This window comes from Cryptomeria japonica, chromosome 11, assembly GCF_030272615.1.
Source record: "Cryptomeria japonica chromosome 11, Sugi_1.0, whole genome shotgun sequence".
In the NCBI taxonomy this organism is placed as follows: domain Eukaryota; kingdom Viridiplantae; phylum Streptophyta; class Pinopsida; order Cupressales; family Cupressaceae; genus Cryptomeria; species Cryptomeria japonica.
In genome coordinates, this window is record NC_081415.1 from 195,656,200 (window position 1) to 195,673,733 (window position 17,534).

Here is a 17,534-nt window from a genome sequence, read left to right on the forward strand (position 1 = left end):
TGTTCCTTTTTTTTTGCGAATTCTATACGACTAAGGTTTTTTTATTATTTTTTCCTAAAAAAAATTTATTTGATGGTTTTTATAGTTTTTGGATAAAACTATATTTTTTTCGGGTTTTTAATAATTTGTCCTTAAAAATTATTTTGTGGGTTTTATAATTTTTATCCATAAAAAAATATTTGTTGAGTTTTATTAATTTTTTCCACAATTTTTTTTTTGGTTTTCTAAATTTTCTCCACAAAAAATCATGTGAGGGTTTTGCTTGATTTTTCCTCAAAAATTAGGGAGTGTTGATTTACCACGTGATGTCAGGTGTTTTGCCATGTGATGTCTGATGTTTTACCATGTGATGTCTGGTGTTTTGCCGCATGATGTTTGAATTTTTACCGTGTGATGTTTGATGTTTTACCGCGTGATGTCTGGTGTTTTACCACGTGATGTTTTGGGTCTTGCCGCTCGACGTTTCGGGGTTTTGTTCGATTTTATCCTCAAAAATCGTTTTAGGGTTCTAGTTCTTGTTTAGGGTTTTTACCATTTTTTTTCAACAAAAATGATGATTTGTAACTTTAGTTTTGGAGGGTTTGCTGATTTTTCCTCAAAATCGTGGTTTCACATTTTAGTTTGGTTACCCAACATTAGGTTGGATGGATTCTGATATTCTTGATCATTCACACTTTGTAGATCCTGAGAGGGTCTCCACTGCAACAGAGTGTTCTTTCCGTTTGTGATGAAAAGACCTGCAGTGTCTTCTATAGGGTAGTTAGTAGATAGAATGACCATTAAGGGAGGGTATTAGAATATTTAATTATTATTTAATTAGTATTTTAATGGTCATTAGAGTATTTTTTCGTTTTATTTAGTTTTCTATTTTTGGCTTGTATTTTTTAGAAGCGGTTGTTTCTTTTTCAGAAACATCACCATTTGTAATCGCCTATTTAAAGGACTTTATAGTTGAATAAAGTTATCTGATTATTTGAGCAATAATTTTTCAAAAGCAACGCCCATATGATGATGAGGCACTAACCCATGATTGTGTTCTTTCACAAAACCGCACAAGGATAGGATGAGGGAATTATCAACCGATAATCCACACCAAGACACACTTAGGAACTCCTATAATACCCAAAAAAATTGGCAAAGATGGGGGAACAATGAGTATCTAACACCCCTCGACTAGAAGACCAACCATTGGTTTCTAGAACAAGGAGTAGGATGAGGGAACAATCACCTCCAATCCACTCAACGACAACCTTAAACGACACCTAAACACAAGTGAAAACCATTGCAATAAGTTGCCTTATTGGGAGGTACTAACTCTCCACCAATTGGAATGATGACGTATTACTTTTAGACAACGATACACTTCCCTAAAGTAAAGAGGTGCAATAAAACTTGAGGTATGGCATGTGTCGACAGAACTACAACATGGGAAGACTCCCAAGGCCAAGGGGAGAAATGGTTGAAAGACTCAACTAGACGACAAAATGTGGCACTAGAGGATACTACAAAGGACACTAGCATGAGTACTCGTGTCTTGGTCTGGCATTGTAGTCCAATTTTAGCATTGGAGTCCTCGATGTTGTAGTCTTGTTCCAGCATTGGATTCTTGGTCAATGAGCAAACCTAAGCCATGGTTTGGTCCCTAGGACATGCCTAGGACATGCCAAACACTTAGGACTACGATAGAAAATAGACTCTGAAATGAAGAAAACAATTAGGGAACTAGGAAGGTCCTTGACACCCAATCTTACCTCACACTAGCTGACAAAGGAGATCACTTTCAAGTTCTAGGGAGACTACAAGAGACTTTAATACAAGGCCAACAACACTTGGGGTGGAGGGGAAAGTTTCCAACATTTCCCAACCCTGCCAAGACCACTTGGAGAACCCTAAGGACCCCTCAACGACGTGGTTCTCAACGACACACTATCCTAAACGTGGGATAAAACTAAACAAAATCCAAGTCCAAGATAAAACGTTTTCTATTACCTCAATTTTGGAAGCACACTTAAACAACTAAAAGCATGCAAGTTTACCAATTTGGAGAGAGGAAGATCACACACATGCAATTATAATCCTTTTCCTATCCCATTCCATCCTTCTCCCAAGCCATTCCCATTGAAATCTACCAAAATTCCCCAAAATCCATTTTTTTCAAAAGAGGGTTTTGGAGCAGATTTCTTCACAAAATAATGAATTTTCCAATAGTGGCTTCTCTTTTTTTTTTAACCCCTTTTTCCTATTTTTTGTTTTCTTATTTTCTTTATTTTCTTCTCTATTTCTCAGTTTTGCCATTTATCAAAATAAAACATTTAACATTCATACCATTGTAATCATTTAATCAAGGCAATTAAATCGAATATAAGCAGGCATTCCCAACTCAAGGAATTTCCTAAATTTAAATTACTTAACATTTATTTTTCCACTTTTTCCCAAAGGAAAAAACCTATTTTGCTAGACCATAAAGAAAATATTTTATATCCTAAATTTTTATTTACGAAAAATGAGGACATTAAATAGGCATTTACCACTAACTCGCATCATAGATGGACTCCAGAATTGCCTATTGGGATCCATGTTAACATGGGGTAAAAAATGACACATACCATACTTGAATCGAGTACAATCTGTGATAACCCTATCCATATGTAATGATATACAATGATAATAGAATACTCTCAGAATATAATCTCATATCTAAATTTAATATGTATATTTATTTTATTTGAAATTCAAACTAACCATGAAATATTATATTATATTCAGTGTGAGGGTATATGTGTTGTACGATATAATCTACTATAGAATATAAAATAATAATGATAATTATAATAATTGATATTTATCAGTAATTATGTTTACCAAATTCATTATAAATCACAGTTAATAATATTAATCAAATAATATCTAATTCATTATTAATATATGTGAAATGAATTATTAATATTAAGAAAGATGAAATGATATTACTATAATTATCATTTAATAATATTAAATTCATTATAAATAATATTCATGCAAAAATAATCATTTAACTTGGTTGAGAATAAATTAATATGTAAATTAGTAATTTATCAAAACCCCGATAAGATTATAAGCATCGGCTGAATATGGTTTACGTGAATGCTTTTATAAGCATCGGCTGAAGATGAAAATCGTTTCAGGCAATTAATTAGTCAAACACTGATGAAAGGGTGCGAATAAATCAACGTATCTTCCAAATCAAACAGTGGCAGCCTTATACCGTCTACCTCCACAGATATATTATGTGGAGAGATTCGAATGAGTTGGCAAGAATCATACGGTGGAACCTCGGCGGAAATAATTGTGGGAAAAGAGAATACATAATAACAACAGCAGCAATCACCGTGGACTGGCATATTTAATCTGTCTGTATTCTAACGTTTATTCTTGCTGGGTTTATCAGTAAGTTGGCATGAGACTATTATAAATATTAAATAATACAGCTGCAAATATTAAGATTTAGAAATATTGAATACAACGACAACAGATATAAATTTAAGAATGAATTTACAGTCATCTATGTATCTAACAACAATTACACCATATATATATTAACGAATGGATGAGCATGTATAAATTAAAAATAATAAGATTATGGGAATGAATGTACAGCTAATCAACACTCTCATGATAAAGGAATCTGAATGAATTCACCATTTATTAATGAATTAAGACAATATTTAAATTCAAATACATAGATAATTAATTGAGTAACACTCAATACAAGTAAGTCTAGTTGAACGAATGAACTTTCACCGAATACAATCAATATATAATGTATGGAAATAATCTAAACTTACAATAAATGAAGCCAAATTTTTACCAATAATTACATATTGAATTTAACATACAAGTATCAAGTCTTATAGCAAAATTCTGAATTCAATCCAAATCGTCAGCCGAATCCGTATTTCTCCAAATCCCCAAGGGAGATGGATGCTACTAGGGAGAGGCAGAGTAAATCCAGTCAAGAGGTGCCCTAAGGGTAAAAGACGACTCCTAAATCTGGGCTGCGTACCCTAAGGATGAGAGGACTGAGTCGAGTAATCTGGGACCTGAGAGAAAACTGGTGTTGAATGCCCTAGACGAGCAAGAGCGTCTTCTGGGAAAAGGGACAGAATAGTTAGCGATTGGAGTTGGTTCTCTAGAGTTGCTACAAAATAAGATTGAATTTGCTTTAATAAGGAGCATAACACATATATTATTTTGATAATGAATAGAGCATAAATAGGAGACATTACACAATCAAGGAATAACAAAAAGGGAGGTCCAATTTGATATCTCTGAAATAACCACCATTTGGGTATAACTCAGACCTGTGTAGCCAAGTGGAGAAATAAACCCGTACTTGTAACCACTCAATACACATATCAAATGTACCCGCTCAATATATAATAGCCGAAGAATAACATAATCACCCGATGGGGTACAACATTATATGATATATGGATCAACACTTATAAATGATATAAAATCATGATGATATATAATATTAATGTACATAACCATGAATTGAAACATTACGATACACCAAGCATATAAGCATCACACAGGCATACAAAATACCAATAACCAACATGTCAAGGAACCACATCTTGAAACATGCGGGTGGTCCAAACACACCATGTAGAGCAATAATAGAAGCCACAACCAAAACTCACAAAGAAAATGGTGAAGCCAAAACACCAACCAACACCCAAGGCAACAAGCACAAGCACGACCTATGCATCCCCTGATATATAGTTGGAGAATGATGCTGAGATCCACACCTCAAGGCTGCAAAGGGGAAGGACATTACGTAGGGGTTTTAACGTATCTTACATATTCTTAATTAGATTGAGTACATCAGAATTTGGAATCAAAAGTTTAAGGGAGTCAAAGGAACTTTATATGTCCTCCAAAATAGAGATATCTTATCACTTCCAATCATGAATTCTTACACAGCAATGGATAAACAGCTGTTCCTCAATATTGTCATAATACAAGCTCACATACAACATGACACAATCTCATAAAGGAATACAATATAGTTCCTGATATTGAAGCTCCAACACTCTGCTCATGTCTAATTTGATTCAGCATCTTTTTATTAAATGCCTCAGGTATTCTAAAGATTAAAATCATTTGGTGCTTGAGAAACCCTAAGATCCAGTCTTTTGTTACAGAAAAAATCAGAGCAAGAAAAAGTCAAAATGAACAAAAAATCACACTTTACAACCTTAAAAGGAATAAAGTGGTATAACATTGGAAAATTTTGGGAAAATTCTTGTCAAAATAGAATTCAACAAATTTTTCAAAATATCTGAATATTTAAATGAAAATTTTGGTCTGCAATATGAGATCTGATATTTTACCAGCCTTCTATTATAGTTAGCACACTGTTTGCTATCTGCTGTTTTAGTAACAAAAATGATTATAGAATTGCTAGAAGACGTCAGTTCCATTGAGTGGTCATGAGGAAATCTTATATTTCTACTTTTCATATAAGATGCATGGGCTCAATTATTCTTGCCTGTTCATAATGCAGACTTTAGAACACAAGAGTAGATGCACTTCACAATTTTTCTCTATGTTTGAAGGACTGTTGGCCTTGGATGTAAGGATATCCATTAGGAGCACCTAGCTTCTTCCTAGGATTGTTCAGGTAGGGGCGCCTATCCCAAACCATTCTTTTGAAGACTTCATTAGACCCTTCATTGGCGCACTCGTGGTAGTCAAGGATATTGCTGACCCTTATGTTTGCGACTCTGAAAATGAGTACAGATCTGTTCCACACAATCCTTTATCCTGGCTCTGTCACTGGTCTTTTTGGCAGGGGTCGTTCCTTTTTGTAACTTTATCTCTTATAGAATAATTTTTTTGTATTTGTTGACTTGTGTTGGGTTTACTCATTAGAGTTCACCCTTGTTTACTTTCTTGGTTGTATCACTTGCTGTTGTTTCTTAGATTTAATTTTAACCTTTTTTATTTTGGATTTGAATTTCCTTTGAGAAATCTTGATTAAGCGTTTGTAACTTGTGGTCTTTTTGGCGAGTGATTGACCTAGTTTGGTCATATGTCATTTTAAAATATATTCTTTCTATCTTTATTTAAACCAGGTGGGTATCTGAAGATGAAATTCTCCCATTTTGAGCTCAATTTTTGTAGTCTGCAAATGCCATACTTTTTGTTTTCACTTCATGTTTTAGTCCTTCAGTAGTCCATAAGTTGAGAATTTTCAGATTGCAAGGAAGAGTACAGTCAGGTGAAGTATTATTTGCATTACTTCAAGCTTTAGGATCAATTCTGCCATCTGCGGTAGTAGAAACAATTTTTATATTTGGTTGCTTTGCTCTCTAAGATTGCATCTTTAGTTGCTGTATATGAGTGAGTTGGTGAACTGGAAGGATCTTCAATGGTGCTTGAGACTCTATTGTGACATTATAAATTAATATGGAAAGCAATTTTAACTTCAGCAAGATAGTGGAGAAAATGTTTATTACCTAGTTTTATGTGATGTGATTGAAGTCAGGCAATATTTCAACCCTATTTAGACAGCTGAACCAGGATAGCATGGTCTTGAAACTATGGCACACCCCCAAATGGACGGCATTTTTCTTTGGTTTTTTATTGATTAAGAAAGATATTTTTAAATGTGAAAATTTTTGTGAGGTGCCATATACATTCCTGTCCTCCTTAGGGTTTCTGATATCATTTATCATCCCTCAGTTTGTAGAGAGCAAATCATTATATAGTGTGCATGAAAATTTGACAGTTAGTTGTTTTGAATGTAAAAGCTTCTGGAAAAGATGTGTATAATTTGGTTACGTTGTTTTGAATGTAAAAGCTTCTGGAAAAGATGTGTATAATTTGGTTACGTCAACGTTTCAGATCACACTTTGCGATCCATTATTAGGACGAGAGCAAAAGATAACCATATTGCAGAAATAGCACAATGCAATGTTCCAAGAGATGTCAAGGAGGACACACAGACCAATCCAAAACATTGTTGTAAACAAAATAGACAGTGCTTTCCAGAAGCATTAACTTTCAAAATTATTCTTTGTTAACACTTTGACGAATTGTGTATGTGAGCACATTTTTGTTGCTGGCTAAAACCAATGCTCAAATTTTCATAGAATTATTCAAGAATGTGTATCTATTTGTACATTTCGGCTACATGTTTTACATATTTGTGAAGTTTATCTGACTGATTTCTAGTATTTCAAGCGATCTTGAAGGGATATGTCCCTCACTTCTCTATTTGATTTCTGTGCTATTTGTAGCACCAGGTAAGAATTATATATGCATATATGGGACCGAAGGCAATGTTTTTGGAATTGGTCGTGGAGGTTTATGATCTGATGAAGTTAAGATTAAGAATAAATTAAGCTGAATGGAATGTCTCTATGTTTTGTCTTTACTGATGCTCTATGCTATGGTTTTTTTGTGCAGTCAATGCAACGAGGAGATCCTGCATGGATTGGCTACTTATATGCAGCAGCAATCTTTCTTGGAGTGGTATTGGCATTTGCTTCATTTGACTAGAGTAGTAAACTTTTTTTAGCAATATTAGTTGTGGACTTCTCTAATAATATATAGAATACTCCATGGTAGCGAAATATTTCTTGGCAATAAATCACCAAACCAAATGTAATGTCCCCTAATTAGTTTTACTCTAAATTAACTTAAATTTTCCTAAATCTAAAATAGGTAATTAAGTTTTATGGGAGTACTTTTGTATACAGTTTTCCTGCAACTCAAAATTAGAGAACATATATGAAGTAATGCTTATAAACTGAAACATATACTAATGAATTAGATTGAGTGATATAAATTCTTAATGTATTAATTACCATTAGTATTATATTTGTTAGATAAAATCAGATTGTAGGTTAGTTGCCATTCTTTATTATCCATTTTCTTAGTGCACTAGGGTAGGCTAGCTGGATAGGGTGTCCAAGAGATCCTCCATCCTAGGCCCAAGAGCAGATGCTACATCCCTCTTGGCTCCATGTGGCAGGTGTTAAGCATCCACCATGGAGTGGCATATCCAGTGAGGTATCCTATCGCCATTCCCCCTCATCACAACCACCTCCTCTCTTAAGCCCAGGAGCAGATGCTACACCCCTCTTGGCCCCATGTGGTAGGGTTTAGGCATCCACTATAGAGTGGCGTACTTAAGAGAGGGTCGCTAATATTCAATGAACCATTTGTGATATTTTAATGAAGTTATATTTGTTATTCAGTTCATCTCATTATGATAACCAATTATATATGATAACCAATTATATTTGACATAGTTATCGGATTTCATTGTATTACATTAGTGCCTTGTATTAGATTGTCATCAATGCTTTCTGTTAGTATTACTTTGTATCAGTATTAATTATTTGTCATTATTGCATTACAATCATTACATTATTCCTTATATTATTAGCATTATATGAATTTACAGTGTTACAATAATTTGTGCAAACTGAATTTGATTGCCTTGTGTGTATATATATATATTGTAATTTTGATGCTGTTTGAATAATTATATATAATTTGCCTTTCCAACTTTATATTGTCTTAATTGTCATTAATTTGATTAAGATTATCCACATTAGTTTTTATTCATTAATGCACTTATGGGATTTTAATATCTAAAATACTGGCTGATATATTTAAATATTAACTCAGAAAATCATACGTATACATACCTGTCACTGTTCTTACTGGTTCTTCCTTTCTTTGTTGGCAGTCTGGATGATCTGTCTTCTCTCCCCACATTGGCATGGAGGTGGGGGGGGGGGCGTATTTATCCTTCCCCCATATCATGGTCAAAAGCTACGATGTTCCTTTAATGGGCAGTGCTCCCTTTTGGAGTTGCTGACCTTCAAACTCTTATGGCTCCCTTCTCAAAGAGCACCGCTTCATGAATGGTTATCGGGCCTTGGTGAATATAGGAGTTAATCGGTCAAACCAATATAATATATGTTAAAACATACAATAGCATCATTCAATATTGTTAATGCATCATTTTTAATATGATGTACATTGTTAACATAATAACATCATTCTATATAAAATGTAAATTGATAATATAATGTAATATAATTTTAATATGATTTTATCATATTATATGGCAAAAATTATATTAATTATTTCTTCTATTAATGGGGGGACACAACACCAAAATATGAAGATGTTTCAAAAAAAATCGAGATTCAATTAGAAATCTAAAAAATATAGAAAATGGAGAAAAAAACTGATGTTTTTTTAATATTTAAAGGTGATTTAACTGCATAGAGAGTGAGAGGGAGTCGAGGGAAGTGAGAGTTTACACCATTAATTTTGGAATGTAGTTTTTATCATTATATTTCGGATTATTTTTTTCATTGCACAATGCATAGAACATTACTACATAGTGATATACTAGAAGTACATAGTTTGAGTCTGGAGTTCAATCTTGAAAATGTACTAGGATCTAACCTGCAAAGTACATAGTAACAAAAAGTGGAGATAATGATGAAGTAGGCTACACTAGAGGGTTGTAGTTCCTAATGATGAAGCTCCAAGGGCATAGCCTCTTCTAATTCAGTCAATCTGCTTAGAATCAAAATCGACATTTCCCCTATATATTAATATTTTCCTCATTGAAAATTATCTTCTAATCCTTTTTGATGCATTCAGAACTTTGATCAATCTCTTGAAGGTCAATTGACTCATCTTCCTTGATGCTATCTAAATTAGCTTGGCAAAATTTCTGGCTTTGACTATGCATTTTTGTTATCATCTAAATTGTCAAATTGATGGCATAAGTTAGCGAGGCAGACAAAAAAGACAATAGAAAAATAGAAAGTACCAAATGCAAGATATTCTAACCTTGGGCTTTCTTCAACTTAAGGCATATGTTATGGTTAACAAACATTAAATCATTCATCTATTCTTGTGTCAAGTGGTTGTGTTTCTTGGAATGTATATGCACAAATTACACAACCAAGTATGCTTACAAGTGGATGAACTGCATGGCTGACTGAAAATATGCATTTCTTTCCATCCAAGGGTTTTTACTTCCTTGCCAACCATTGCATTGAAAAACAAAAGATTCATTAAGATTCAATCATGTATGATTTTGTTAGAGTTTCATACCTATATTGTACCCATACAATATAAAGAAACTATTAAAAATTTATTGTGTATGTTGTTTAAGGTGGTCCTTGACTCCTTTCTATGGTTGAAAATTGGAGAAAAAGGCCCTTGACTTGTATTTGGGTAACTTTGCCATAGTTGTATGTAGATCCTATAAACTAGGGAATATTTCCTCCGTGCATTTGAAGAGACTCTCTATGATCTCAATATCGTTCTCCATCATACTCTCAATGGCCTCCTTAGTCTTATCCATGGCCTCACACAAATAGTGCATGGGAGATTATATCTATCAGTTAGTCTTAAAACTTTGACTAGAGGCTTTAGAAATCGTACAATCTTTTCTACCTTGACCTAAAAACTCATTGAAAAAATGTAGCTTACCATGGATTTGGTACTCATTTGAATTGCAAAGATAGACCCCATCCACTCATTTGAAACCAACATTTTTTCAAATTCACCTTTTATTCACAAAGAATTGGTAATGCAAGGAAGTGGGTAGCAAATCTCGTTACTCTAGGCTGAAGGAGTTCTTTTCCCTTTTTGGAGGTACTCAACATATTCAACACCCTCATGTGATTGTATATAAGTTTGGTAATTGTGCCAGCCCTTTGCATTGAAGTTTTAACCCATTTTAGTTTTTCAATGTCCTCCAAGGTTAGATCAATATGGTGTGTTGCACATAGGCTTTAAAATATAGTGGGATACCTGTCCATCAAAATTATCCTAACAATAGAAGTGACAATGTCTTCTATAATAAATCGGACAACAAATTTTTGTCCTACATCAATGATAGTTTCATCAATTAGCTTGAATCACTCATCTGCTGATTTGACCCTTTCTGATGCATCTACATTTGATGAGCATTGTGCCAAATATCATATATGATGAGGAAGTTGATGGGAGTATGGTTCCTTATCTATCCAACCATCTATCATTACAATGCTAAGTTGCGAATTTGGATGAAAATTAGAACATGGTATGATTGTACAACAGTTATATATATATATATATATATATCTATATATTGGTAAGATATCAAAGAAAAATATAGAACAACTAGGCTTAAGACTATGGTGCCCATGATTGCCTCAAGTGCATCACACACCAAAAAGTCTCAGAACTCGCTATCAAGAGAATAGACACTCCAATGGCCCAATTGGGATAGAGTAATGATCACTGTGAATTATAGATCTTTCCAGACCAAGAGATAGTCTTCAAGGAAATCCCGAGAAGATCAAGGGTCATCACCTCTATCTGTGAATAATTTTTTTTGAGATTTCATTGGAATTTTCTCTTTATCAAAATCAGCCTTGTGGAATTCAAAGTGTACCATTCAAAAGTGCAAATCATATCACCCTCCATAACCACATCGATCGTTGATCAAAGTCTCCTTTTCACACACTGGACACCTTGCATAACTTGAGGTGCTAAAGACCGATGCCAACCTAACACGTCTCAGACATACCTGCTTCATTTCGATCAACCCATCATCAAAGTCCAAAATCGTCCTTGACAATCTCTTTCAAGTCGTCCCATTTGTCAGGGGAAGTGTCAATAATCTCCCGAGCGCCATCCAAAGCCCCAGCATTTGCAAGAACATCCGCCGCTTTGTTTTCTTCTTGATAGACATGGCGTATAGAGAACTCCATGCTTTCTAGAACCTCCCATGCCATATGCACACCTCTTTGGAGCTTCCAATTTGGTGTGGATTGTTTCCTAATTGCATTCACACATGTCTATAGCCGAAACACCCCTAATTTGACATTCCACCAACCCACAAATCAAAGCTTCTATTTTGGCCTCGTTATTCGTGGCAACCCCGAGATGACCAAAGATATCCCACATTAACTTTCCTTGCTCATCCCTAGCAATGCAACCATATCTTGCCTTACCCGGGTTGCTTTTTGTGGCCCCATCAAAATTAAGTTTTAGTCTACCTCTCGGAGGAGCCAACCACTTGGTTTGTGCTCTCGCCTCCTTCCTACCAGCTCCAAACCCAATAGAAACCTTGAGCTCTAGCCATTTTTTACTTATCTCATCATACCATAAAGTGAATTGCAAGCTACCTTTGATTACTATCTTGCTATCCAAGAGCTCAACTAGACCAATCTCCATCTTCCTAATTACCTTGCCGACCTTGTTTTCTATTTCATTAAAGATCTTGCTGTTGCATTCTCTCCATAAGTGCCAAACATTCATCGATGGTGCAGCCACCTATATGCCATCCAATAACCATTTCTTTAGAATGCACACTATAAAGGAATACAAAGTAATAGAGCTATGGAGGACTTAATCCTATCAAGTAATTCTATACTCTCTAATCTTACAAACTTTTTTTTTATTGGATTAAGAAAGGAAACTAAAGGAATACAAAGTAATAGAGCTATGGGGGACTTAATCCTATCAAATAATTCTATACTCTCTAATCTTACAAACTTTTTTTTTATTCGATTAAGAAAGGAAATTACAAGAACAAATTAAATTCTTATAAACTTGGTAACCTATCCAAACAAGTTCACCTAATTCACCTTGGTCATTTACCCCCAATTCACTTTATAAAAGTAGGGTAAGGTTGAGGGTGTATTGCGTATAGATAATGGCTTAACCATTTTAGTATATACCCCTTGGGCATCACTAAATACTAATATTTTACTGATACATAGGACCATATGCATAGTAGTGGCCCCAATGACGAACCATTAAATTTATAATATCATACACTAGATTGAACTCTACCAAACTAACTATTTAGGTGAGGGACACAGTGGGCTATAAATGAGGGGGAAGGGTGCATAGAAAAGAGGGAGGGGCTGCAGTAAACATAGGGAGGGGTGTGATGTTGCTTTTTCTAGTTCATTGTAACATCTTTGGAGGCTCCAATTTTGTTGGAGAGTGCCTGCTTCATCAAAAAGTCTGATAATGGCAAGGAATTCAGGAGACCAAAATGAATCCAATGGTACTTTCCGGATGTAGTTTTGAAATTCTTGGATCACTCCACATTTCTTGGTGAATTTTGCTATTTTTGGAGTGTGCCAATTTTCATCGTGTTCAATATCCTTAGAACTAGGGTTATTTTGGTATGGTCAAAATTCATTGTAAACGATGTTCAATTTACTTTCAATATGCAAGTTATATTCTATTAACTAATTTTGTTGTATTTATTATTGCTTTATTGTATATATCTAACTATCTTCTTGTTTGTGGCAGGTGAGAGGAGCATTTAATATTTTCTATGTCCTATCTCACGAATGCCACTCAATATAAGTATATAACAAATGAGGCACGGTCAAGCAATGCCTTGATCGGTCATGACTGATCAAGACATTACTTGATCGCGCCTCTTTGTTTATACTAAACAAATGCATGTTTAACGTAAATGCCAATCGGTGTGGGAGGAGTATTACAACCGATGTCTATCGGTGTTCACTTAATGCTAACAGCCGATAGTTATCAGTGTGTTAGCCTTAACAACCGATAACTATTGGTGTAGACTAACACCCGATAACTATTGGTGACTTTTGTTATATTGCCACCCGATATCATATGCATCTCGATATATATGCAACTCGATATATTATATGCAACTCGATATATTATATGCAACCCGATATATATTAATCGGTGTTTTCATTAATCATTTAGTTATTATTATTTATGTTAATCGATATACATCTAAATACAAGATTTATTAGATCGATGAACGTAAACAAAATACATAGTATGATTATCAATAGGTTGTTTATGTGCAAATGTAGAATGGCTATCAAAGAGGAATTAATTGCTTGAAGGTTTTATCATAGTTATCGATATGATAAATGATTGAATGAGAGACTTCATTTATCTCTCATTCAATCATTTATCTTACCGAAGCTATCATGCATTAACACTCCCTCTTAGCTAGGTAAGATGAATGTAGACAATATATTCAAGCATCACAATTCAATTGATAGTAATCATTTTAGACATTCATGGGAAATCATACCACCTAATCATTTGGTATGAAGTATCACCTAAACACGTGATACTGAAGTTCATCATATCAATCTTGTGATTGACAGGATATCACCTAAGCATGTGATATCAGTATTGCCTACGCACGCAATACTTAAGGACAATCATATGAGAAAGATTAATTTCTCACCTTATCCTAGTTGTGATATGTGCACTAACACTTTATACAAATGTTTTATCACAACACAATCATGGCACATCCATGACATACCAGAGATCATAACATGATAACTGGTTTGGACATTATAAGATCGTCACCTTATAATGTCCCCATACAAGTGTTCACTATCTTGAGAGATCGTCACCTCTTAGATGTGAACCCAGGGGATAGAATCCAAAAATTGTCCTAACATGACAAAGAGGTTTACACATTGAACATCTTATAGGTATGCAAATGTAGATTACAAAGCAAATTACCTTTCTATCATACCTAAGCCTTATTTGAAGTGATCAACCTTCACTCTGGAAAGGGGTTTGGTCAGAATGTCTGCAGTTTGATCTCCTGTACAAACATATTCTAGTTGGATTGCATTCCTATCTACCATATCTTGCACATAGTGGTATGGAATCTCAATATGCTTGGATCTGTCATGAAACACTGTGTTTACTGAAAGTTTTATGCAGCTCTGGTTGTCACAGTGTATAACAGTGGGTTTCATAGGTTCTCCAAACAACCCCACAAGCAACTTCCTAAGCCATACTGCCTCTCGGGCAGCCATAGAAGCTGCAATGTATTCTACCTCAATGGAACTTTGAGCTACAAAAGACTGCTTCTTGCTGATCCAAGATATCATAGCTGAACCTAGACTAAAGCAACACCCTGAAGTGCTTTTCCTATCTGTCACACTTCCAGCCCAATCTGAATCTGTAAATCCATGTAGGTCTATATCAACCTTCTCGTATTTGAGACCAAGGTTTAGAGTACCTTGTAGGTACCTCATAATGTGTTTCACTGCAACCAGGTGTATCTCCTTCGGTTCACACATAAACTGACTTAGAGCATTAACTACATAACAGATATCTGGTCTTGTAAATACCAGGTACATCAGGGACCCAATTATTTGTCTGTATTGAGTAGACTCAATGGGTTGTGACTCTGCTACTGCTTCTTTAAGTTTATGTAAGTTGGTTTCCATAGGAGAGGTCATGGGTCTACAATTTAGCATTCCGAATCTCTTCAAAATATCCAAGGTGTACTTTCCTTGGCTTAGTATAATGTCGTTAGAATTTTGCCATACTTCCAATCTTAGGAAGTAATGAAGGAGTCCTAAGTCCTTCATATCAAATTCTTTGGATAGATCATTCTTGCATTGATCTATAAGGTGATCATTTCCTGTGATTAATAAGTCATCAACATATAAAATCAATATTAGCATATCACCTTTATTTCTTTTGTAGTAGAGATTAGGATCTGCATCATTTTTGGAGAAGCCTAGTCTTGAGTGATAGGTGTCTATTCTTTCATACCAAGCCCTGGGAGCCTGTTTGAGCCCATAGATAGCTTTCTTGAGTCTTCACACATGAGACTCTGCATCATGAATTTCAAAACCTTCAGGTTGCTCTATGTAGACTTCTTCTGAGATCTCACCAGTTAGAAAAGTTGTCTTAACGTCCATTTGGTGTACCTTCCATCCCTTTGCTGCTGCAATGGCTAATGCAGCTCTTACTGATGTATCCCTGGCAACAGGTGCAAAGGTTTCTTCATAATCTATTCCCTCCCTTTGTGTGAAGCCTCTGGCTACAAATCTGGCCTTGTGTTTTTCAATACTGTCGTCTACAACATGTTTGATTTTGAACAACCATTTAGATGAAACCACAGATTTCTTGGTTGGCCTAGGAACAATCTCCCAAACATCGTTTTTCATAATGGACTGATACTCTTCATACACGGCATCCTTCCATACTTGTGTTCAAGTGGATCTAATACATTGTTTGGTTCAACTTTAGAGAGGCCATTCATAAGGGCAAAATAGCTAGTGAATTTATTAGGCCTTTTGCTTTCTCTGAAGGTTCCTAAGGGAGCAGCAAACTTCTGAGCTTCTTCTACAGTTTTGGTGGCCCATAGTGGTCTTTTCTTGAGGTTTTCTCTAGGTGGACTTAGAGTTTCACTCATAGTTTTCTCAGGATTCTCCCTCTGAAGCTCAGGAGTAGGATCTCTATCTAAGCTAGGGTTGGGAATATAGACTTCAGGATCTAGAGAGCTTTGGGCTCTTTTGAAGGCTAAGTTTTCTTCAAAGATCACATCCCTACTTAGTTCAATATTCTTTTGACCAGGTATATATATCCTGTAGGCTTTGGAGGTTTCACTGTATCCTACAAAGATTCCCCTTTTTCCAGAGGGCTCTAATTTTAATCTTTTCTCCTTAGGTACATGAATATAGACAGGGCATCCAAAAATCCTAAGATGGATTATATCTGGTTTTGATTTAGTAAAGACTTCCTCAGGGGTCTTGTCTTCAAGATGAGAGTGAGGACATCTGTTTTGAATATATACTGCAGTGCTAGTTGCTTCTGCCCAAAGATTGATATTTAGATTCTGATCAAGAATCATAGCTTTAGCAGCTTCAACGATTGTCCTATTTTTCCTTTTTGCTATCCCATTTTGTTGAGGGTTGTAAGGTATTGTTAACTCCCTCTTAATCCTTGAATTTTTACAAAACTCTTTAAATATTTCTGATGTGAATTGCCCCCCATTATCAGTTCGTAGGGTTTTAATTTTGTTTCGTGAGTAGTTCTCTGTTAGTGATTTGAATTCTTTAAACCTATTAAGGATCTCTTCTGATTCTTTACATTTCAGAAAGTAGATCCAGGTTTTCCTAGAGTAGTCATCAACAAATATTACATAATACAAAAATCCCCCCAATGAATTTACAGACATAGGTCCACATACATCAGAATGATCAATGAACTAACTCTAAAATTTTACTTGTTTTCCTAGTACTACTTTGAAAAGCACCCTTAGTATTTTTACCTAGGGCACATCCTGTGCATGCCCCTGAATGATATTGCTTTAGCTTAGGTAGACCTGTGACAAGGTCTCCCATTGATGATAAAGCTCTAAAATTTAGGTGGCCTAGTCTTCTATGCCAGATTTCATTGGCATCTGTAGTTTCATGAATTAGGGCTAAGTTGGGCTCTGTGCATAGCTCATATAAGTAGCCTTGTCTTTGACCAATTGTATTAGCCTTCTTGATAGATGAGTTCTTTGGCCAAACCAACACTTTGTTGTCCATGAAGGTCACTCTGTATCCATTGCCCTCAAGTGCTGATATTGAGACAAGATTCCTTTTAATGCCTGGAACATATAGCACTCCTCTAAGTTGTAATGATACACCTGACTTTAGTTTGATGGTGCAGTTTCCAACTCCTTTGACAAGGTGTGT

At 35.1% G+C, this 17,534-nt stretch overlaps 1 protein-coding gene across 1 annotated transcript in view; it reads left to right on the forward strand.

The window, feature by feature from the left end:
* LOC131044009 (ABC transporter C family member 2) overlaps positions 1-17,534 on the forward strand; it is a 179,415-nt gene that overhangs the window by 100,055 nt on the left and 61,826 nt on the right. Inside the window, exon 9 of the mRNA XM_057977273.2 lies at positions 7,459-7,524. Within this exon, the coding sequence (XP_057833256.2) occupies positions 7,459-7,524 (66 nt within the window). The remainder of the gene's footprint in view (positions 1-7,458; positions 7,525-17,534) is intronic.